At 43.2% G+C, this 22763-nt stretch overlaps 1 protein-coding gene across 4 annotated transcripts in view; it reads left to right on the top strand.

Moving 5' to 3' along the window:
* dclk2a (doublecortin-like kinase 2a) overlaps positions 1-22763 on the top strand; it is a 320451-nt gene that overhangs the window by 252840 nt on the left and 44848 nt on the right. For all 4 annotated transcript variants that reach the window (XM_072564911.1, XM_072564420.1, XM_072565652.1 and 1 more), the window contains 2 exons: positions 2172-2291; positions 9014-9160. In XM_072564911.1, the coding sequence (XP_072421012.1) occupies positions 2172-2291; positions 9014-9160 (267 nt within the window). The remainder of the gene's footprint in view (positions 1-2171; positions 2292-9013; positions 9161-22763) is intronic.

Genomic DNA, 22763 nt, shown 5'->3' with positions numbered 1-22763 from the left:
CAGTCTATTTTTCTCTTTGTCTTTGTAATTTCGACCTCACTAGCTCTTTGAGGGGTGGCACAGTGCATCGGTGGTTTGCATCGAAGTTTGCATATTTTTCCTGTCTGCTTGGGTTTCCTCCTACAGTCCAAAGATGTGTAGATAAGGTAGTTTGCTCCATAGTGCCCAGGGATGTGGAGGCCTGGTGGGTTAGCCATAGTAAATGCAGGATTACGGGGATCGCACTGGGGATGGCTGTGTCTGGATGAGATGTTCCTCAGGTGCAGACTCGATGGGCTGAATGGCCTCTTTCCACATTGTGGGGATTTTATGATTCCGTGATTCGAACTTAGTGTCAACATAGAGGGATAACCTGATGAAATGAGTGTGGTTTTTGTTCCTGATCTATTGCCTTATCTTTGAATCAACCGCATGTTTCAACATCTTTGCTGTTTAATGCTTCAAATTAAAAATAATTTAAAATTCAAAATAAAAAGGGGCATAATCCTATTAAGTCTGAAGCGCACGCTGCACTTTAAGGAAGCACATGTTTCAGTTATGACTATTGAAGATCTGTGGTGAAGAAAGAAAATAACTTTCAAGAACTTGAAATCAAGTGCCAGGCATTGAAAGCACTCGATGAAGGAAATGCATGCAAAAAAAATTCAAGCTGGATTCATTGTCAAACACAATAGAGTGAGCGGTCAGATAAAAAAAATGCTGAAAAGATTAAAGAGAATTATTAGAAAATGGAATACTAACACCAAAAAGATGATTTGGAGATGCCGGTGTTGGACTGGGGTGTACAAAATTAAAAATCACACAACACCAGGTTGTAGTCCAACAGGTTTAATTGGAGGCACACTAGCTTCAGAGCACTCTGAAAGCTAGTGCTTCCAATTAAACTATAACCTGTGTTGTGTGATTTTTAACCAAAAAGATGCAACTTGCAAAATATCTGAGATTGAAGAAGGCACTCTTCATTTGGTACAATGATACAATTACAGTCAACCCAAGCAAAGGGCTAACAAAAGAAGACCTTTTTTGGAGCAAGTTTAAAGCGTTGCAAATAAAATTGATGTTGACAATTTTACTCCTAGCAATGGCTGTTTTTTTAAAATGGTGACATAATCGCATCCACAAACAGCTCTGAGGGAAAGGTTCATTTGTCGACATTTCAGAATGATTTGTGTAAGTATGGTCAAGAAATTGTTCAAGAATATAACCCAATGGAGATTTTTAATGTGGACAAAATTGCCCAATTCTATGAATGCACACCAGATAAAACTTACTGTGCCAAGGAACAGCCTGCAGTTGATTGTAAGCAACCAATAGATCTTGTTGCCGCAAACCTGTCCAAAACTGAAAAGGCATGGTTTATTATCCATCTGCAGGTTCAAAAAGCCAACTGGCATAAACAACAGCAACTATTTCCCAGTCATTTCTGAAGCAAACCAGACGGCTGAGATGAAATGTACAATTTTTAATTCACGGGTTCAGAGATTTGAACAGCGCTTGCAGTTCCAGAAAAGCAAGATCCTGATACTCATGGATAATTGCTCAGCCCTCCGTAACATCCAAAATTAAAAGCCATAGAAAAGCATACCTACCCAATACTTTAACAGCTCAGCCAGTGGAACTAAGATATACAGAATCTTGTGTTGCAACAACAGACAACAATGCCATCGTGGAAGCTGTTACAAAGGCAGCAGGTTCTGCTAAGACAGCTGAGGAATTTGAGCAGACAGAAGCTGAACATCCAGTTCTCTTTATGATTTTCTCACGTTTCTTTTTGGGACATCTGAGTTCCTTATTTGTTTTTAGTGTGTCCCCACTTATGAATGCTCAGCCGTGTGATTGTGTTTATCCATGGGTGCCAAGTTCACCATTTTTCATCTGTGAACTAATATCGTGAACCTGAACAACTGAAAGTTCAAAGCTTAATTGAATAAGTTAGAGCAACTCAGGATAACTCTGAAATGAAGGACCATTTATATATTCTAAAGCGATCAGATAATTATTTTAATTATCAGTTGTCAATCGATTTGAAACAAAAGCAGTTTCACCATGATGTAAATTGAATGTGGAGCCTTGCTGCTTTGTCCTAATTGGCGTATAGTTGCTATTGATTAGAACTAAGGCCACTTTGTTGTTATAAATAATATTTCTGCTGTGCTTTTCTTTATTATTAGGAACACTTAATTGAGAATGAGGTGGCAGTGCTGAGGAGGGTTAAACATCCCAACATCATCATGTTAATTGAAGAAGTAGACACACCAACAGAGCTGTACCTAGTAATGGAGTTAGTCAAGGTAAGAGGACTTAAAGGAGTTGGAAATGGGTCTGTTGTGGGTAAAATAAATTTCCATTCACTCATTAAAGACTCTTGATTGCTACCCAAAGCCAGATGTCCTTGTCCCAACATGCAGATTTTGAGCACTGCAAAACTTACCCTCTCCCTAAAACAGAAACAATAGTCTGTAATGGAATTTGAAATACTGTGCACAGTTTTGGGCACCCTATCTAAAGAAGGATGTGCTGGCATTGGAGGAAGTCCAGAGGAGGTTTACCAGAAAGATCCCGGGGATGAAGGGCTTGTCATGTGACTAACAGTTGAGGTGTCTGGAGTTTTGAGGAACGAGGGGGATCTGATTGAAGCTTACAGAATATTGATGGGCGTGGATACAGTGGACTGGAGATGATGTTTCCACTACTAGGAGATACTAGGACCCAAACCTCAGTGAAGGGATGAGCCTTTAGAACTGAGATGAGAAGGAACTTCTTCAGCCACAGAGTGGTGAATCTGTGGAGCTCATTGCTGCAGAGTCTGTGGAAGCCAAGGCATTGTGTGGGTTTAAGATGGAGATAGGTTCTTGATTAGTAAGGTGATCAAGGGTTATGGGGAGAAGGGAGGAGATGGGTTGAGGAACGTATCAGGCAGGATCAAATGGTGGAGCAGTCTCAATGGCATGAATGGCCTAATTCAGCTCCTATTTCTTATGGCCTTCTGGTCAATCCTGGACAGATATGCCCAATTAGTGTTCAAGCTGGTGCTGAAGTGAAAATCTGGTAAGAAATTGGTTTGTGCTTAATTTCAGACACAGGATTGGTGACACATTTGGCACATGCACCAGCTGCCTAGGCCCAAAGCTCATCCCAGGTGAGGCCTTGTATCTCACTTTCGCAAAGCAACAGGTATTAACCACTCCAGGCCCATTTGGGTGAGTTATAACACCAGCAGTTCAGGAGGTGCAGAGAATAGGTTGGATGCAATGAAAGGGTATAAGCACTGACTTGCAGCAGTCTGCAGTTTTGTTGTGGGACAAGCAACTGTTCCTACTCCCGACTCCACTTCAAGGAAGTTGGAAATCAAAAGGAAATGACCATAACGGCAGTATGCAGCACTTCCTCTGACACTGGTTGGGCTGCAGAAGTACCTGAAAAAGTGAGGAGTAAACACCCAGCACATGATCCATTCGGTGTACTGATGTCAGAGTGTGTTTATGATGCAAACGTTAGGTCTCTCGTAATCAGATTTCTGATTTCTAAATGTAGAATCAACTGAATCCAGTTAAATGAACTGGATTCAGCCAGCATTATTCAGTCTGATTAAATCTTTCTTCTGTGCAGTAGGAGGCAACTGGAACTTCTGGATCAGTGAGCAGGATTGGCCAGGCAATGTAATTCATACAGGTTCAAGTCCTGCATGACATAAGAATGTTTTCAAATGCCCTTTTCTCATTGCAGTCATACAAGACTTATTTCATTCATTAATAATTGAAATTAGATACTGAATAAGTTATTCACGAGGCTGGTGCTCATTTTCATTACTATGCAAACTGAGAATAATATCTTAAATTCTCTTGTGATGGCAATTGAGGTGAGCAGTAAAAGTCTAAGCATATAATTAAAAATATAAGTATTAGATCTTGAGGGCAGCACACTTAAAATTTCAACATATGAACAACTATCATATTTATAACACTTTTTTTTAATAGTTATCCTTAATGAGATATACAGAATTGCTGTCAGTTAGCAGTGATGATGTTCCCTCAGGTCCTGTCGGGTCGTTGTTCTATTGTTACTGACGCTCTTTGATTGATGGATATAATTATATTTTCACTTTAAATGTTTAGCTTTGAAGTACACACTGCTGTGCATCTTTAAAAAGCAATCTTTTCACAATTTCATGTGGAGGTTTTATGGTTCCAAACTTAAAATCACAAAGCAAAATACAATACCTAATTATTGGAAATTAATCTTTCCCTGCCACTCCTTGTTAAGAAGGAAAATGGATACATGCTCCAGGGCAAAGGACATGGGAAGGCAAAAGAAAATCAGAAAAAATACCTTGGGGCCAATAAATACACAAAATTCCTCTTCAACCCCTTCAAGCAATTAATCCCAGTTCATGTAACTGATTACATTTAACAGTGCATATTAATCCAGTTCCATATTATATGATACAATCTCTATCCCAGTGTAGAGCCACAGCTCCAAATCTGAAAATCATAATTTTTGTGAAAATGATGGACTGGTGCCCATGTCTTAATTTCCATACTGTATTTTAATACAGCACAACTCGGTCAAAAATAGAGTTTCACAGTTATAGAGCCACTGAGTTGAAGATAGATTTTAACAGTCAGTCATAATACCCATCTATAAAATGTCTGAGAATCCATAAGGCTTGTGTGAAGGAAGGGGTGTTACACAAAAGCAAGACTTTCCACTGTTTTCACCAGGGGTGTGTTGTAGACTGGTTGCCCAGATTCAATGACCAAAAAATAGATAACAGTGTTTTCAGGCTTGCAGAGTTGAGTAATCACCGATGCATCGTTTTTTCCACTGTTATAACCTAAATTATAAAAATGGGGATTGGTTTTACCGTCCCTGATTACTTGAGATTTTAAGATAGATGTAAAGGATGCATGTGAGGCAATTTTGTGCTTCCATCAGTGATGGATTGTCAGTGTCTAGCTTTCCCCTTGCAAGTCACCTGGGACAATGTATACTTGAGAATCTCTTTGCTAGCTCTGACTCATCAGGAGGTAGTGACTGAGCTGTGCTGTCTGGTGGAATCAAACTCACAATATTGACAAGCGAAAATGACCACGAAATCTTAAGACTTCAGCTTATTTGAAATTATACCAAGAGTATATGATCAAGATGCATTTGTGTATAAAATCATGGATAGGATAAATAGACAAAGTCTTTTCCCTGGGGTGGGGGAGTCCAGAACTAGAGGGCATAGGTTTAGGGTGAATGGGGAAAGATATAAAAGAGACCTAAGGGCAACATTTTCACGCAGAAGGTGATGCATTTATGGAATGAGCAACCAGGGGAAGTGGTGGAAGCTCTTACAATTGCAACATTTGAAAGGCATCAGCATGGGTATATGAATATGAAGGTTTAGAGGGATATGGGCCAGATGCTGGCAAATGGGACTAGATTAGGTTGGGATATCTGGTCAGCGTGGATTAGTTGGATCAAAGGGTCTGTTTCTGTGCTTTGTACATCTCTATGATTCTATGAAGGCATTGAGAATGAGAAGGGAAGTGGAAAGGATAGGTTGGGTGAAATTGTACTATGGCTGCTATGTGTAAAATCAAGAGCAGGTTACAGTCACCAATTCAGCAGGGCTATATCCCATGCCAAAATGATATTGAAAGATTGGGTGGAATCATATAAGGGTGTGAACTATATGGACTATTGTGAGATTTATAACAGAAACAGAAAAGAAGTCCAAGAAGGCCCACATTGATGCTGGGAACACTTTGACATGCAGAATAGTGAGTTTCTTACTTGACAGAGGCGAGTTGCCAATGGAAGAGGATTAGTGCTTGTTAAACATCTTGTTAATGACCCAAGTTGTCTCATTAATATTTAGCTTCACATCTTATGAAGCAAGCTAGACATCAAGAAAACTAGACATGGAAATCAAAGCAGGTACCCACTGAATTCAGCTCATTGCTCACTCCAAACAACCTTCATGTTGCATAGAATTCAATAGCCTCTCAAGGCAGGATCTACAGGCGTAGTTGGGATTTCAGTTATCAATACTATTACTGAAGCCCAGATCTAATATTCAAATTTAGATTCATTTTCTGACTAAGATACATCTGAATCGGAACTGGGATTTGAATGAGACCTGCAACATTTGGTAATCTAAGTTCAAATGAAGCTCATTCCTTCAAGGACATCACTCCGTGGGGCTGTTCAAAGCATTTGGAAATCAAAATTATTCTTCCAGTTTGCACTCATGAGTAGTTTTTAATTTGATATTCACAAATAACTTAACCAATCAAGCTTTTATACATGAGGCTGAAAATCAGCAAGGTCCACGTTCCTGTGTGCTAGCTGACGTTTCCTGTAATGACATTATCTAGGGTCACTGGAATCAAGGGACTGTTACAGAGTGAGACTCAATGTGATCACGTTGAAAGGCTGGTGACATCCCATCAGTCACTTGTTAAATGTTGACAAGCAACATTATCAAAATGCACAACATTCATGATCAAGTGTTAGCTAAATAACACTGTCTCACCATCTCTCAACTTTTGGTTGGGACAGTCCCAGTATTTTCACCAAATGATTTGGTGTTCTGACATTTGCTCCAAATTGCTGAACTATCTGGGTTTGCAGTTGCACTGAGTGCCCTCCTCTTTAAGCCAGCTCTTGTGTGCAGTTCGAACTCTGTTCAGTTTGTGTTCAGTTTGTGCTGCACCCTGAGAATTTGGGCCAATCCATTCTGCATCTGCACCCTCTGGGGAAACATCCTGGACACTGAATTTAAAAACAAGACCCCATTCAACGATTCCAGACATTCAACCCACCAGGATGTGGAAACTCTCGACAGGTCTCCCTCCTTTCAGTTGGAGTCCATCTCAGCTTGACAGTTGTTGAGGCAGCAGCCAATCTGTCTGCGAGTTAGAGAGTGACAGGAAGCCTCAGCCAATCAGGAATCCGCTCATGGCAAGGAAGGTGGTATGAGCAATAATTGATGTGGCAGCAACCAATCATTTTGATTGATCAGGACAATTGTCACCACTAACAAATGTCTGTTAGATGTTGGTATAGCCCGAATTTGCAAGGGAATTTGTACATGAATATCCCTGCTGCGGTCCCCCTTCCCACCTCCCCCCCCCCAACATGGTAATCATAGCTTGGTTGGTATAGCGGCTGGTGGATTTGAATTGCTGTCAGGAAGATTGAGGAGGCTGAAGGAGATTCAGCCTCACGATCATGCATCTGGTTTTTGGTATTGATCAGTGATGACGGTGCTGTTCTGTTAGTGGTGCTGCATAAATATAGGTGCTGTTAAGCGATATTCAATTCCATTTACTTCAATATCAGGTATGTCTTATGATTGACAGCAATAGCAATTCCGCCTTGTTTTTAGTGTCCTGTTACTCTACAGTTGTTTGCTCTCACAGGGGAACATCAAGGGAAACTGCCCATCCCAGGGAACTGTGGGGCAATCTATTTTGAAATCAACTCACTTTGGGAAGAGTAGTCAAACCTACTAAATCCTTCCATGAAGATAAAATCATAGCTCAACTGGGGTACACATAATTCCAGCTTTCCAGAACAAATGGGCCGATGGGCTGAGAAGTGGCAGATGGAGTTTAATTTAGATAAATATAAGGTGCTGCATTTTGGGAAAGCAAATCGTAGCAGGACTTATACACTTAATGGTAAGGCCCTAGGGACTGTTGCTGAACAAAGAGACCTTGGAGTGCTAGTTCATAGCTCCTTGAAAGTGGAGTCGCAGGTAGATAGGATAGTGAAGAAGGCATTTGGTATGCCTTCCTTTATTGGTCAGAGTATTGAGTACAGGAGTTGGGAGGTCATGTTGTGGCTCTACAGAGCATTAGTTAGGCTACTGTTGGAATATTGCACGCAATTCTGGTGTCTTTCCTTTCGGAAAGATGTTATGAAACTTGAAAGGGTTCAGAAAACTTGAAAGGGTTTATAGCTTTAAATTAAGGGGTGGTAGGTATAGGACAGATGTTAGGGGTAGATTCTTTACTCAGCGAGTCGTGAGTTCATGGAATGCCCTGCCAGTATCAGTGGTGGACTCTCCCTCTTTATGGGCATTTAAACGGGCATTGGATAGGCATATGGAGGATAGTGGGCGAGTGTAGGTTAGGTGGGCTTGGATCGGCGCAACATCGAGGGCCAAAGGGCCTGTACTGCGCTGTATTTTTCTATGTTCTATTTTCTATTTTCTAAAAGATTTACAAGGATGTTGCCAGGGTTGGAGGATTTGAGCTTTCGGGAGAGGCTGAACAGGCTGGGGCTGTTTTCCCTGGAGCGTCGGAGGCTGAGGGGTGACCTTATAGAGGTTTACAAAATTATGGATAGATAAATAGACAAAGTCTTTTTCCTGGGGTTGGGGGAGTCCAGAATTAGAGGGCATAGGTTTAGGCTGAGAGGGGAAAGATATAAAAGGCACCTAAGGGGCAACTTTTTCATGCAGAGGGTGGTACGTGTACGGAATGAGCTGCCAGGGGATGGATGGGTATATGAATAGGAAGGGTTTGGAGGGATATGGGCCGGGTGCTGGCAGGTGAGACTAGATTGGGTTGGGATACTGGTCGGCATGGACGGGTTGGACTGAGGGTCTGTTTCCGTGCTGTACATCTCTATGACTCAGGCCTCTGCTACAAAGATGGCCTTTAAAGCTGATTATTCCTGAGGAAAGTAATGCACCTTCCTTCTGGGCTTACTGATCACTTCCCCAATATCTTCCTGATCTGACAGGATCATAAAGTATTCTTGACTATGCTATTCCCATCTCTGGGTCTCACACACGTTCACTTTGATTTAGTAGAGGCTGCACCCCTGACAAAAACATGTACAAATTACCTTGCAAATTCAGGACACAACAAATTTAATTCCAATTCTAAAATTTTCCTGTGGATTTGTGCTGAAGGTGCAATGTCAGTGTACAACAACCAAAGGGTATTTTGCACTGTTCCCTACTATTGTACATGGCTTATTTCTTGTCTGTTGTTAATGTCTTTCCTGACAGGGTGGAGATCTGTTTGATGCCATTACATCATCAACTAAGTACACAGAACGGGATGCTAGTGCCATGGTGTACAACCTGGTTTCTGCACTCAAATATCTGCACAGCCTGAACATTGTACACAGGGACATCAAGCCGGAAAACTTGTTGGTATGTTTTTAGCTTGGGAGTGAATATACCACCAATTATTTTAGTCCTGTAGAGTCGCGTCCCTAATGACCAGCACAGTATTAATACTCATTTAGGGGAAAGCGAGGACTGCAGATGCTGGAGATCAGAGCTGAAAATGTGTTGCTGGAAAAGCCCAGCAGGTCAGACACCATCCAAAGAGCAGGAGAATCGACGTTTCGGGCATGAGTTTAATACTCGTTTCACCTGTATCAGACACAGTGAATGAATGATTGAATTTTAGCCATATCACAAATATATGAATGGGAAACACCCAAATCAAATCTCCTTTACAAAGCTATCAATTTGACATTGTCACCGTTGAAGTTAACAAAGATTCCAAATGATTTGAGCACTTATTACAAAAGTGTCTTGTGGCCAGAGAATGCTTAGTTGGCTGAACATCTGGTTCAGTGTGATGAGTGCAGAGTGATGTCAACGGAGTGGGTTCAGTTCCTGCACTGGCTGAGATTACTATAAAATCCTGCCTTCTCAACCTCATCCTTTACTTGAGCTATGGTGACCTTCAGGTTACGCTCTCACCACCACTTATCTCTCTCTCTAATGAGAGAGCAGCCTGATGGGACCCTGGGCTTACAGCACTTTACCTTTTACTTCTGTCTTCCCCACCACCATCCATCCACGTGTTGGTGCTATGAAGTCTGTGTCAGCTTACAGCCTGGACCTCATTTATATGGACCTAATAAGTTTGTTGCGCCAAACCTTTCCACCCTACATGGATGCAGAAGACAGCTTGGGCCTGGGAAGGAAGAAGTCAAGAGAGTGGTGTTGGAAAAGCACATCATTTCAGGCAGCATCTGAGGAGCAGGAGAATCGACATTCCTGATGTAGGGCTCCGGCCCGAAATGTCGATTCTCCTGCTTCTCGGATGCTGCCTGACTTGCTGTGCTTTTCCAGCACCACACTCTCAACTCTGATCTCCAGCATCTGCAGACCTCGCTGTCTCCTGGGCAGGAAGAAGGTGGCCCTGAGGAGTGTTTGGTGGGTGGGAGAACAGCTGTGAATGGGAAACCAGTTGAAGCGTTCTCTTTAAAGACCATTGATGAGGCCGCTCCGAGCTTGTGAAAATGGACAGTGCATCTGTCAAGCTCATTAGACTTTAAATTGTAGTTTGACCATGTTTTATGACCCTGATTTGCATATTACAGGTTGCTTCCTGCCTGGAATAAGCAGGTTTCCCTACTGTCTCATCCAGAAATTCCTACCACAATTATGTTGTACTAAGTGACTTACCAACATTATCAGGTTACTAGTGTCCTGTTATGACAGGCAGCTGCAAGTAATATTGTTCCCAATTTATTCACGTACATGAGGCCAGTTTGTATTGGTTACAGTGATTCAATCATTGAATGTCTTCCTTATGTTAGAGCACCTGGGATGTCTTGAGGACATGGGACTTGTTCTGAAAATACAGGTCCTTTTTTGTTTGTGTATTACTGCGCGTTTGTCAATATTAAAATTAATCAAATCTGGTCACCGTACTATAGGAAAGATGTTGTTAAACTTGAAAGGGTTCTGAAAAGATTTCAAGGATGTTGCCAGGGTTGGAGGGCTTGAGCTATAGGGAGAGGCTGAACAGGCTGGGGCTGTTTTCTCTGGAGTATCGGAAGCTGAAGGGTGACCTTATAGAGGTTTATAAAATCATGAAGGGCATGGATAAAGTGAATAGCCATGGTCTTTTTCCCAGGGTAGAGGAGTCTAAAACTAGAGGGCATAGGCTTAAAGTGACAGGGGAAAGATGTAAAAAGGACCTAAGGGGTAACTTTTTTCACGAAGAGGGTGGTGCATGTATGGAATGAGCTGCCAGAGGAAATGGTGGGGGCAGGTACAATTACAACATTTAAAAGGCATCTGCTTGAGTACATGATAGGAAGGGGCTAGAGGGATATGGGCCAAACTCTGGTGAATGGGACTCGATCAGTTCAGGATATCTGGTCGGTATGGATGAGGTCCATGTAGTATAACTCTATGACTCTATCAGCCACTTCTCAAACCATCCACCTAAAGAGTCTGGAACTGTTTAAATCAACCGCAGTTTTGCTCAGCAGGGATAGTGTCAGAAATCACAGACCTCAGTGCTGCCCCTGGCACCACCCTGCCCATACCCAAGCAGTTGGATCTGCCCCCTGACCTGAGTGAAAAATAAAATAATACTATTACAAATGTTTGGCTCCATATCATTCACAAATATCACCAACAGCAGAGCTACCAGAGAAGTAACAGAGCTTTTGGACTCTGCTGAGGTCAGGAATGAAACCAATAAGGCTGTTTCCCAAGCCCATTCCTGAGATGGGTTCAAAACCAGCAGGACTGGCTGTCCAATGAAGCAGGCAGCCGATCAGATTTATTAAGAACCTTTTTAAAGAAATGCATTTTCTAGGAAGGTTGAGGGCCAATGCACATTTCTGCATGGGTAGAGGTACAGGTGTAAGAGGGTCTGTATTGTGGTTCACCTCCAGCCCCTACCCCCTCACCATGATTGCTGGCTGCTTTTTGCATTTTTAGTGCATTTAAATAAAGTGCTTTGTCAGTTAGCGTTGGCTGCAGCTTGACACTCCTTTGAAGCCAGGAGGTCTCCAATTGACTCACTAAAAGTTATTTGTCACCTTTAAATAGACAGCTCTGCAATCTCTAACCATCAACAACAAATTGTTACTGCACTAAAACTGAGGTGACTCCATCCTGCCAATGTTGTCATTATCACACAGAGGATCTTTGATTTTAATTCTGGATTTCTTCCTAATATCTCCCATTTTCTATTCACCATCAGGTTTTCTGTTTCCTCACTTTTCTGTAACCAGTCCTAAGTATCTTGAGTTTTTGGAGTTCATGTATGTGTTTTGTTATTCTGGACCTGAATCTATCATTTCAGTTTACAGTTCTTCCCTTATGTTGTCTTGACCACCCCTAGCTGAGGACCCTTCTCCTCAACCAGCATGTCCCTTTCAATCCCCCCTACTGCCCTCCTAGTTCCAGCCACACGCAATGCTCCACCCCTGATCTTTTTGCACCCTAACTGCTGCCCCAGACGATACTCCCTCTTAGTAATATTGTATTCCATTTTGATCACCTCTTCTAGCTGTCTAGCTTCCTCCAAAGACTATAAACATACACTGTAAAGTCCCTTTGTCCCTCTACCTTTTCAGAATCTGACGATTTATTGTGAACTCTTTGCCTTGTCTAAGCTCCTCAAATGCATTGCTTTACATTGAATTGAATTCCATTTGCCAATTTTCTGCTTGCTTGATCAATCCATTGGTAGTAGTCTGTATAGATTACATCTTTCTTTCTCACCAGCAACGCACAACCGATTCTTGTATCATGCAAAATTATTTATGACTCCTGCATTTAGGTCTAAATCCTGGACATTGCCTGTACTGAACCCTGTGGAATCCCACCAAAAACAGGCTTCCCATCTCAAGAAATCATCTCTTAACCAATATTCTTTGTATCTTGTAGTGTCTGAGTTTTCAATCCAATTTGCCACTACCATGGGCTATTAATTTGCAGCCCAGAATACCTTCTGGGACTTTATCAAAAACCTTGCTGAAATCCATGTAAGTTACATCAAAGATATTGTCTTCATTGACCCTTCTTGTTACCTTTTCAAGAAAATGTAATCAGTTAGTCAGACATCACCTTCCATTAACAAATCCATCCTGACTGTCCTTGATTATTTCATGTGTCTATATTTATACGGTCTCTCAGAACTGTTTCCAATAATTTTCCCACCACTGAGATTAAGCTGACTGGCTTGTAATTGCCCATTATATACTGTTCTTTTTATATTTGTCATGAGACATTGGCACCTGTAGCTAGGCTATATTTAGTGCACAACTTTAATTTCCCTGAGAAAGTGGTGGTGAGCTGCTTTCTTGAGTTGCTGAAGACCTTGGGGTGTAGATGCACCCACAATGCTGTAAGGAAGGGAGTCCCAGGATTCTGAGCCAGCGACAGTGAAGAAACAATGATATAGATAGAAGTCAGGATGGTGTATGGCTTGGAGGAGAACTTGTGGGCATTGGTATTACCATGTATCTGCTGCCCTTGTCGTTCTCGGGGGTAGAAGGAGTCATGGGTTTGGAAGGTGCTGTCAAAGGAGCCTTGGGTCATTGCTGAAGTGCTTCTTGTAGATGAAACACACTGCTGCCACTGTGCATTGGTAAAGTGAATGAATGTGGAAGCTAGTGGGTGGGGTGCCAGTCAAGTGTTGTTTGTTCTGGATGGCATTGAACTTCTTGAATGTTGATGGAGATTCATTCATCCAGGCAACTGCTGAGTATTCCATTCGAACCCTGAGTGTACCTTGTGGAAATACACTGGGGAGCCATGAAGTGGGTGACTAAAGAATTCCTCCTCTGATCCGCTGTTGTAGCTACAGTATGAAGTGGCTAGTCCAGTTCAGTTTTGAGTCAGTGGCAATCTCCAAGCGGTTAGTCTGGAGGATTCAGAAATGGTAATGCTATTGAATGTCAAGAGGCAGTGGTTAGATTCTCTCTTGTTCACTCTTCTCCCTTTGCAGAAAATGTGAGTAGCTCTTCTGTCTTCTAGCACCTTGCATGCAGCCAGTGAGATTAAAAAATAATGGTCAGAGCCACTGCCATTTCTTCTGTCGCCGCCTGAAACACATTCCGTCTGAGGCAGGTGACTGTAAAATTATCAAGGATGCTACACAGCGTAATACTTATTGCCTTTTTTATGTTAGATTTTTCATACTCTCTTCCTTGATTACATTGTTTTGTTCCTCTGCTTTGTGAAAACAGAAACAATCAACTATGCCTGGCTCTTACACCTCCATGCAAAAACGTCACCTTTTGATCTCTGACCGTACTTATTCTTTACGTACCCACTTGCTCTTTATGTATTTTATTGCCAATATATTTTCATAGCCCCTCTTTGCTCTCTTAATTTTATTTTAACTTTCTATACTCACCTGAGCAACCTGACATTTTGAACATTTGGACATCTGATATAAACTGTCCTTTTATGGCTTTACCCTTGTCTTCAACCACACCCAGGAGAGGTGCTACATTCACAGTCTGGGGTAAAGAAGAAACTAGTTTAATACTGGCAGCTTGCAGGCATTCAGAAACCTAGTGGTAATCTGTGCTTAGACCATCAGGCAATTGCTAGCAGACTGAATTTGAGGTACATGTGCTCTATTGAATCTTTGTTTCAATTTCAGAAAGAGCATTGCCTGAATCCCAGGAATGGATTTGTTTTCTCTGATAGAATTATAGATTATGATCCCAAAGCACCAGCAAAGGTCTCAGAAACTCATTAAATTTTTACCTTTTTCAATCACTATAAACCAATGTCCCTGCTGACAGCGGCTATCATTGATTTTCTGCCCAGTCGCTGTACCGTTATATGGATGACGCAGCTGCAGAGATCTAAGATCATTCTAGAAAATAATTGCAGGATTCTTTTGGCAGCAGCTAAACTTTAAGATGTCTTGACATTAGCAAAGTCCCAGCTGTATTCTGTGAGAGTCCTGCGAGCATAACTATCCTAGTTCCTTTCATTTTAACAAAGTCAGCAGCTGTGCCCATTATTTCTCCCACAGCATTGAACACTGAATATATTCATGTTAGTTGCGGTTTCAGTCAGTTGCTGCAAGCTGCACTGATTCCATTGTTTAAGCAGAGTGCACACATAGTGTAAGTGTACAGTACGAGCAAGTATATTTTAAATTCTCTTTCAGAATAATCTTTTAAGATTGAAGGAAATGTTTCCAAACCTTGATCAGATCGTAATTAGAAAACTTCGAAATTGCAGGGTATAATTTCTGCAAGTCTGGTTGGGCAGCGACAGTGGAAGGTAGGCCTGACAGAACCTCAGCAGTGGCAGTTTCCACCCATCTGTGGGATTTCTGCTGACTTTGCCCAAACTACCGGATACAGGTCAACTCAAGAGTGCTTGCAGAGTTGTGCCATCTGCTGAAGGCCATCTATATTTAGTGTCCGTGCAAGAAACTGCTGCTTCTCATTCAACCTCCCAGAGCAGTCGTGTCGTCAGGGCAGATCAACATAGGTTTCCAGAGAGGGACTGCACGTGACAAATTTGTTTGCATCCTTTGAGGTGACATTGAAGTTTGTGAAGAACAGAGTTCCATAGACGTCCTTTACCTAGACTGGAACAGGAGTTTTGCTGCAAAGTATCAAAGCCTGGTGCAAAGGGGAGATAGGTAGACAGGCAGGAGGCTGGAAGAACACAGCAAACCAGGCAGCATCAGGAGGTGGAGAAGTCGACATTTCGGGTGTAACCCTTCTTCAGGTCTGGGGGTGGGTGTAGGGGGAGCTGCAGATAAAGGGAGTGGCAGGGGCAGGTTGGCGAAGGGATCGGTGAAGACAGGCAGAGGGTACGACCTGGTTGGTCAATGGGAGGAATGAATCCGGTTGGTGGCAGAGAAGGAAGGGTCGGTCAGAGCAATGGGAGGGGGAGGGGAGGGGCTGGGAAGGGAGTCGGGGGATGGGAAGCGAGGTTATTGGGCAACTCAATGTTGAGTACTCCAGGGTGTAGGCAGCCCAGGCGGAAGATAAGGTGGTGTTCCTCCAAGTTGCGGTTTGACTCCTTGTGGCAATGGAGGAGGCCAATGATGGTCATGTCAGAAAGGGAGTGAGAAGGGAAAGGAAGTAGTCTTCTCTACCTCACGGAGTCCAAACTTAAACTAAGGGAATGTTTTGCTCAGCATCCACCTGACCTCCCAGTCACCGCCCATTTTAATTCCCCTTCCCACTCCCTTTCCAACATGACCTCTGCCTCCTCCATTGCCACAACGAATCAAAAAACAAATTGGAGGAACAACACCTCCTGGGTAGCCTACAGCCCGGAGGACTTAACATTGAGTTCTCCAGTTTCAAATAACCTCCCTCCCCAGCCCCTCCCTCCTCCCATTGCTCTGACCGACCCTTCTAGCCACCGACCGGATTCATTCCTCCCATTGACCAACCAGGTCGTAACCTCTACTTGTCTTCACCTATCCCCACTTTGTCACCCTGCCCCCCCCCACACCCTTTATCTCCAGCTCCTCCCACACCCAAACCTAAAGCATTGACTTCTCTACCTCCTGATGCTGCCGAGCTTGCTGTGTTCTTCCAGCCTCCTGCTTTGGATTCTGACCTTGGAATCCAGCATCTGCAGTTTTTTTGGTTCGAGCAAAAGGGAGATAAGCATGTATTGAGGTCAGCTTTGAAGAGCATTAGAAACTGTGTCAGACAAGGTAAAGGATGGTTATTCAGAGACATCTATGAGTTGGTGTCAGGAACAGGTTATTCCAAAGAGCAGTGCTTTCAGTTTATTCATTTTGCTGTTAGACTTTTTATCAGTGATACAGGAGTGCAAAGGGAAATAAAGCTGTTTAAGTTTCCCTGTGACACTATGTTGTACAGTGGTGCAGACAGGACAGCGGGAGATGAAGTTTGTAACAATGAAGAAGGTGTTGTCTTTTGCGAAGGAACCTAAGTAGGTTGGGGCTAGGAAGCTAAAGTGAGACCTGGTAAAATGGTTTTTATTATAGACAACTGAAAAGTGATGTCATTAGCGAAGGGACCAGGCTATTTGGCTTTAGAATGTAGCACAGGTAAAAATAATGGGGCTAGTCACCATTTAAGATTTTTATTCGTAACTTGAAAATAATATTAGCGTATAATTTATCTATTTGCTATCAGGTTAAATCGGAACCAATCGGAGCTATCTCACAAACCTCCCAGCTGTTTGGTATCCCTCAGCCAGATTTTCATTATGGAGGTGGGAACCAGGAATTGGGGGTTTTCCAACATTGCTATCCCAATTCTATCCCAGCAGTGCCTGCTGGCAGGATTTTGTGCTGCTGGAAATGGCCAGAGATAGAAATAGGGGTGGGTCCGCCACATCCACTCTCTACCTGCCATTTGTTCTCCCATCCAACGCCACATGGTCCCAAATCAGGACTGAAAAATCCTTTCTCCAGTTGCAGGTGATTTACTTGAATACTAGCCATTACAGAATATTGTTTCTTGAAATCTTAAAGGGGGGAGATCATCTGTACATTCCAGAAAAATGTACACTCATAATGCATTATTGATTTGATATGAAAAGCACAGCAGAGTGCTTGGGTTTCCGTGTCTGGGACTGTAATCACCATGTTTCTCACTGCAGAGGGAGGAAGTCCCATAGTTGAGATGATAGATTTCATTATAGCTGTGTAAGAAAGCCCTGCAAATGTAAGACCTTGTTCAAGAAGGAAGGAAGGCAGAAAGCAGGAAAATATACTCCAGTTCCCCACCAACGGCCATTGGGAAAATGCTGGACTTACTGACAAAGTAGTGGCAGGTAATTAAGAAAATCACAATGCAATCATTAATGTAGTTTTAGAAGAATAAAATTGTGTATTGAGAAAGATGTAGCAAGCCAAATGGTTAAAGAGGAACCTCTGGCTATAACATTTTTCATTTTTTTAAAAACATTTACTTGGGTGCCACGTAAAATGTAACTACCAAACCGTGATGCTGGGGGTCAATTTTAGCATTGATAGAGGATTGGCTAACTAACAGGAAACAGAGGCCGCAAGAGGCAGGAGAAATCTCAGCTTTGCAAACCTAAACTGGAAAAACAGGCACCGGACTTCACATTTCCAGTCCAAAAGTGTGGGATGAATTGGGGGTTGAATAGAGCTCAAGACTTTGCCAGTTCCTGAAGCTGGCTGGGAAGAGAGTCTACCTCCGAGCTCTAGGACTGTGGTCAATTTTTTAAAATAAAGATTAAAACATAAAACCTCCTTCCCCCTTACTTATTCTTCCCTACACTCCCCTTCACCTCCACGCACTCCCGATGTCCCAGTCCCGCCCCCTAAGCCCATCTACCAGTTCCCAAGGCCCCTCAAATCCCCTGTGCCACTGTATGCACATTGACCTATACCCACAGCCCTTCATTATCCCTGTACTACTCTGTGTACTACTGTTTATCCATTCACAATGGGCTTCCATAGAATCTCTGCCTCCCCACACCCATTGCCCATTCCCCATCGCCCCTCATAGCCGATATCACCCTGTGCCCATTTCCCATTTGGCATAGCCCTTTAGAGTCCCTGTGCCACCCTTTGCTCATCGACCCATCCCCCCATGGCCTGGGGGCATGGTAGATGGTATCAGCATGTCAAGGACAGACAAGTGGGCATGCGAGCAGTACCCTGTGTTAAACATGGCCTGCTATGAGAAGGTGGGGTTGTGCTTGCACACAGACTAGAGGTATTCTGTAAAAGAGGTCAGCTAGTCTGCATTTAATTTCTGCAATGTAGAGTAGACCACATTGGGTGCAGTGAATACAATAAATAAGATTGGAGGAGGCCTAAACAGTCTTTCCAGGTGAAGCAGCATTTGTTTTGTATTCGCTGCACCCAATGTAGCCTACTCTACACTGGAGGAACCAAACACAGACTGGGTGATCATTTTGCAGAACCTCTCCGATCCATACGTGCACAAACCTTCCCATAGCCAGTCATTTTAGCACAGGGTCCTGTTTGTATGCCCACTTGTCTGTCCTCAGCATACTGCAATGCTCCAGCGATGCACAGTGCAAACTGGAGGAGCACATCACATCTTCAAATGAGGCAGTTCGCAACCTTCTGGGCTCAATGCTGAATTCAGTACCTTCAAATTGTGAACCCATTCCTTTCCTTTCTTTTAGCTTTGCTTGTTACATTCTCTGTCACCATGTCCTCTTCCCCCCCTTTGCCCCACCCCAGTGGGACTGTCTGTCCTTTCCAGTCTGACAGTTAGACACGACATTGTTCTGCTATTCTCACATTCTGATCATGTAATCTGAACTGTCAACATCTTCTCTCCCCCAGCACTCCAACACTGCTTCACCAACTATCGCATAAATGTTTCTCCTCAGCACGTCACTTTATCCCTGATGAAGAGATTTCTAGATTTGTAATATTAGGTTGCTTTCTCTTCACGAATGTGGCCCTGATCCACTGTGATCTCCAGCATCTTCAGTAATTTGCTCCATCCAATCGAATGACCTGTACTCATTTTCCATGCTCCCTCATACTCCTGTTTCAACTCAGTGTCTTCTGCCATCACCTACCATTTTAACACATTGAGAATTCACAAGTACCCATGTACACAAGTGAAAAAATTAACATTCAGCATTGCAGAGTGCATGCTCAGGGAAAGCATTCATAGAAGAATGCATTTGTACTCTTCTTGGCAAATCTTGATGCTGGTTCACATCCTTGACACTTAACATGTTGACATGTCAACACACTTCTTGACACTTTTGGACAGGACTTGACAAGTTTCAAAGTCCCAAAGGGTTTGTGTGCCTTTCACATACAATTCTCTGTACGGTTAACAGTCGCAAAGGGCGCCTGATAGATCCCCTCCCCAGTCAAACTCTAACCCCCAATTCCAAAGGTGTTCAGGGACTGTGGAGTGGCACAGTGGTTCAGTGGGGGACGGCACGGTGGCTCAGTGGTTAGCACTGCTGCCTCACAGAGCCAAGGACCCAGGTTCAATTCCAGCCTCAGGTGATTGTCTGTCTGTGTGGGGGGTGGGGGGGTTGCTGGGAAGGTAAACTTCCCATGTAAGTACATACCTTGTGGAATCAGTGGCATCCATTATGGAGTAATGGGAGCAGCCAACTTGCGCTGTGGGAAGGTGAGTGAATTGATACTTTTGGGCAGTGACCCTCCACTACACATGTAGTGTCTCCCACCCATCCTCCTCTAACCAAACAAAAAAAAGACTCTGGTGTGTTGATAAAGTAAAGTTTCATTTTCTTTTTTATTGAGTGCTCGTAAGTAGTGGTGATTGGGTAAAAAAAGTTTATTTCATTTATCTATTATTTGGTATTGTAGTTGGACTAAATTAAGCTTAAGAGTGAAAATGGCAAAAGATCCCAGACCCACGTTATGCTCCTCTTGCTCAATGTGGGAGCTCAGGGATGCAGCTGATGTCTCTGTGCAGGAAGTGTGTCCAGTTGCAACTCTTGTTAGACCACATGACAGATCTGGAGCTGTGGATGGACTGACTTTGGAGCAATGCTGAGGAGGTCATGGATAGCACATTTAGCGAATTGGTCACACCGCAGATTAGGATTGCTAAGGGAGAAAGGGTACGGGTGACCAAAAGGCAGAGAGAGAGAGCAGCAAGGTAGTGCAGGTGACCCCTGTGGTCATCTCCCTCCAAAACAGGTATACCGTTTTGGGTACTGTTGGAGGAAGATGGCTCACCAGGGGAAGGCAGCAGGAGCCAGGCTCATGGCACCATGGCTGGCTCTGCTGTACAGAAGGGAAGGGCTATTGTAATAGGAGTTTCAATTGTAAGGGGAGTAGCTAGGTGGTTTTGTGGTCAAAAACAAGACTCCCAAATGGTATGTTGCCTCCCAGGAATGTCTCAGATCGGCTGCAGAACATGCTGAAGGGGGAGGATGAACAGCAGTTATCATGGTGTATATAGGCACCAATGATGTACGTAAAAAATGGAGAATTTTACAAGCAGAATTTAGGGAGTTAGGAGCCAAGTTTACAATGTAGGACCTCAGACATAGTAATCTCAGGATTGGTACCAGTGCCACGTGCTAGTCAGAGTGGAAATGAAAGATTAGGCAGGATGAATGCCTGGCTTAAGAGATGGTGCAGGAGGCAGGGTTTCAGATTTTTGGGACATTGGGACTGGTTCTGAGGGAGGTGAGGCAATTGCAAATTGGACAGCCTACACTTGGGCCGGACTGGAACCGATGTCCTTGGGGGTACTTTTGCTAATGCTGCTGGGGAGGGTTTCAACTAATGTGGCAGGGGAAAGGGAAACAACATGAGGAGGTTAGTGGACAGTAAGGAGGTAGTAATCAAGCCTGTAAGGAACTAGATAATGAAGTCAGTGTGAGTAAGGAGAAGAGGAGGCAGGGAGCAGATGATGAATGCAAAAGGACTAGTGATCTGAGTTGCATTTATTTTAATGCAAGTGGTGTAGTAGGTAAGGCAGATGAACTTGGGGCTTGGGATATGTTTGTATATTTGTACTTTTTAAAAATTTGTATTTGTATATTTGTACCTGGAGTATGTTGTTATTGATATTACTGAGACTTGGTTAAGGGAAGAACAAGATTGGCAAATAAATATTCCAGGATATAGATGCTTCAGGTGGGTTAGAGAGGGAGGTAAAAGGAGTCTCGGAGTTGCATTACTGGTCGGGGAGGATATCACAGCTGTTGTGAAGGAGGGCACTGTGAAGGACTCGAGCGGTGAGGCAATATGGGCAGAGCTCAGGAATAGGAAGGGTGCAGTAACAATGTTGGGGCTGTACTACAGGCCTCCCAACATGAGTGAGATAGGGGGACACATATGTCGACTGATTATGGGAAGATGTAGGAGCAACAGTGTGGTGGTGATGGGAGATTTTAAATTTTCCCAACAATGACTGGGATTCACTTAATGTTTGAGGTCTTGATGGAGCAGAATTTGTAAGGAGCATCCAGGAGGGTTTTATAGAGCAGTATGTAAACAGTCCAACTCGGGAAGGGGTCATACTGAACCTGGTGTTGGGGAATGAGCCCGGCCAGGTGGTTGAAGCTTCAGTAGGGGATTACTTTGGGAATAGTGATCATAATATAGTAAATGTTAGAATACTCATGAACAAAGATGAGAGTGATCCTAAAGGAAGAGTACTACATTGGGGGAAGGCCAACCAATGCAAAATTTGGCAGGAGCTGGGGAATGTGGATTGGGAGCAGCTGTGGAGGGTAAATCCACATTTGATATGTGAGAGGCTTTTAAAGAGAGGTTGATTAGAGTGCAGGACAGACATGTTTCTGTGAAAATGAGGGGTAGAAATAGCAAGATTAGGGAACCATGGTTGACAGGTAAAATTGTGAGACTTGCTATGAGGAAAAAGGAAGCATCCAGGCGACTGAAAGCAGCTGAAGCTTTGGGAGAACATCGGGAAAGTAGGGCCAATCTGAAATGAGGAATTAAAAGGGCTAAAAGGTGCCATGAAATATCTGTGGCGAATAGGGTTAAGGAAAATCACAAAGCCTTTTATTCGTATACAAGGAACAAAAGGGTCACCAGAGAAAGGGTTGGCCCACTCAAGGACAAGGGAGGGAAGTTATGCGTGGAGTCAGAGAAAATGGGTGAGATTCTCAATGAGTACTTTGTGTCAGTAAACGCTGAGGAGAGGGACATGGTGGGTGTTGAGATTCAGCATAGATACTGTAAGTTAAGATGGCATAAGGATGGAGGAAGTGTTGGTTATTTTAAAAGGCATTAAGATGGACAAGTCCCCAGGTCCAGATGGGATCTATCCCAGGTTCGTGAGGGAAGCAAGACAGGAAATAGCTGGGACTTTAACAGATATCTTTGCCGCATTCTTGAATACAGGTGAGGTACCAGAGGACTGGAGAATTGCTAATGTTTAAGAAGGTTAGCAAGGATAATGCAGGTAATCATAGACCGGTGAGCCTGACATCGGTGGGAGGGAAGCTGCTGGGGAAGATGCTGAGGGCTAGGATATATTTGCATTTGGAAGAAAATGGGCTAATCAATGATAGGCAGCATGGTTTTGTGCAGGGAAGATCATAT

The sequence above is a fragment of the Chiloscyllium punctatum genome, chromosome 1, assembly GCF_047496795.1.
Source record: "Chiloscyllium punctatum isolate Juve2018m chromosome 1, sChiPun1.3, whole genome shotgun sequence".
Lineage (NCBI taxonomy): Eukaryota > Metazoa > Chordata > Chondrichthyes > Orectolobiformes > Hemiscylliidae > Chiloscyllium > Chiloscyllium punctatum.
Note: the sequence above shows the minus strand (reverse complement) of the source record. Positions and strands in the feature narration are given on the sequence as shown.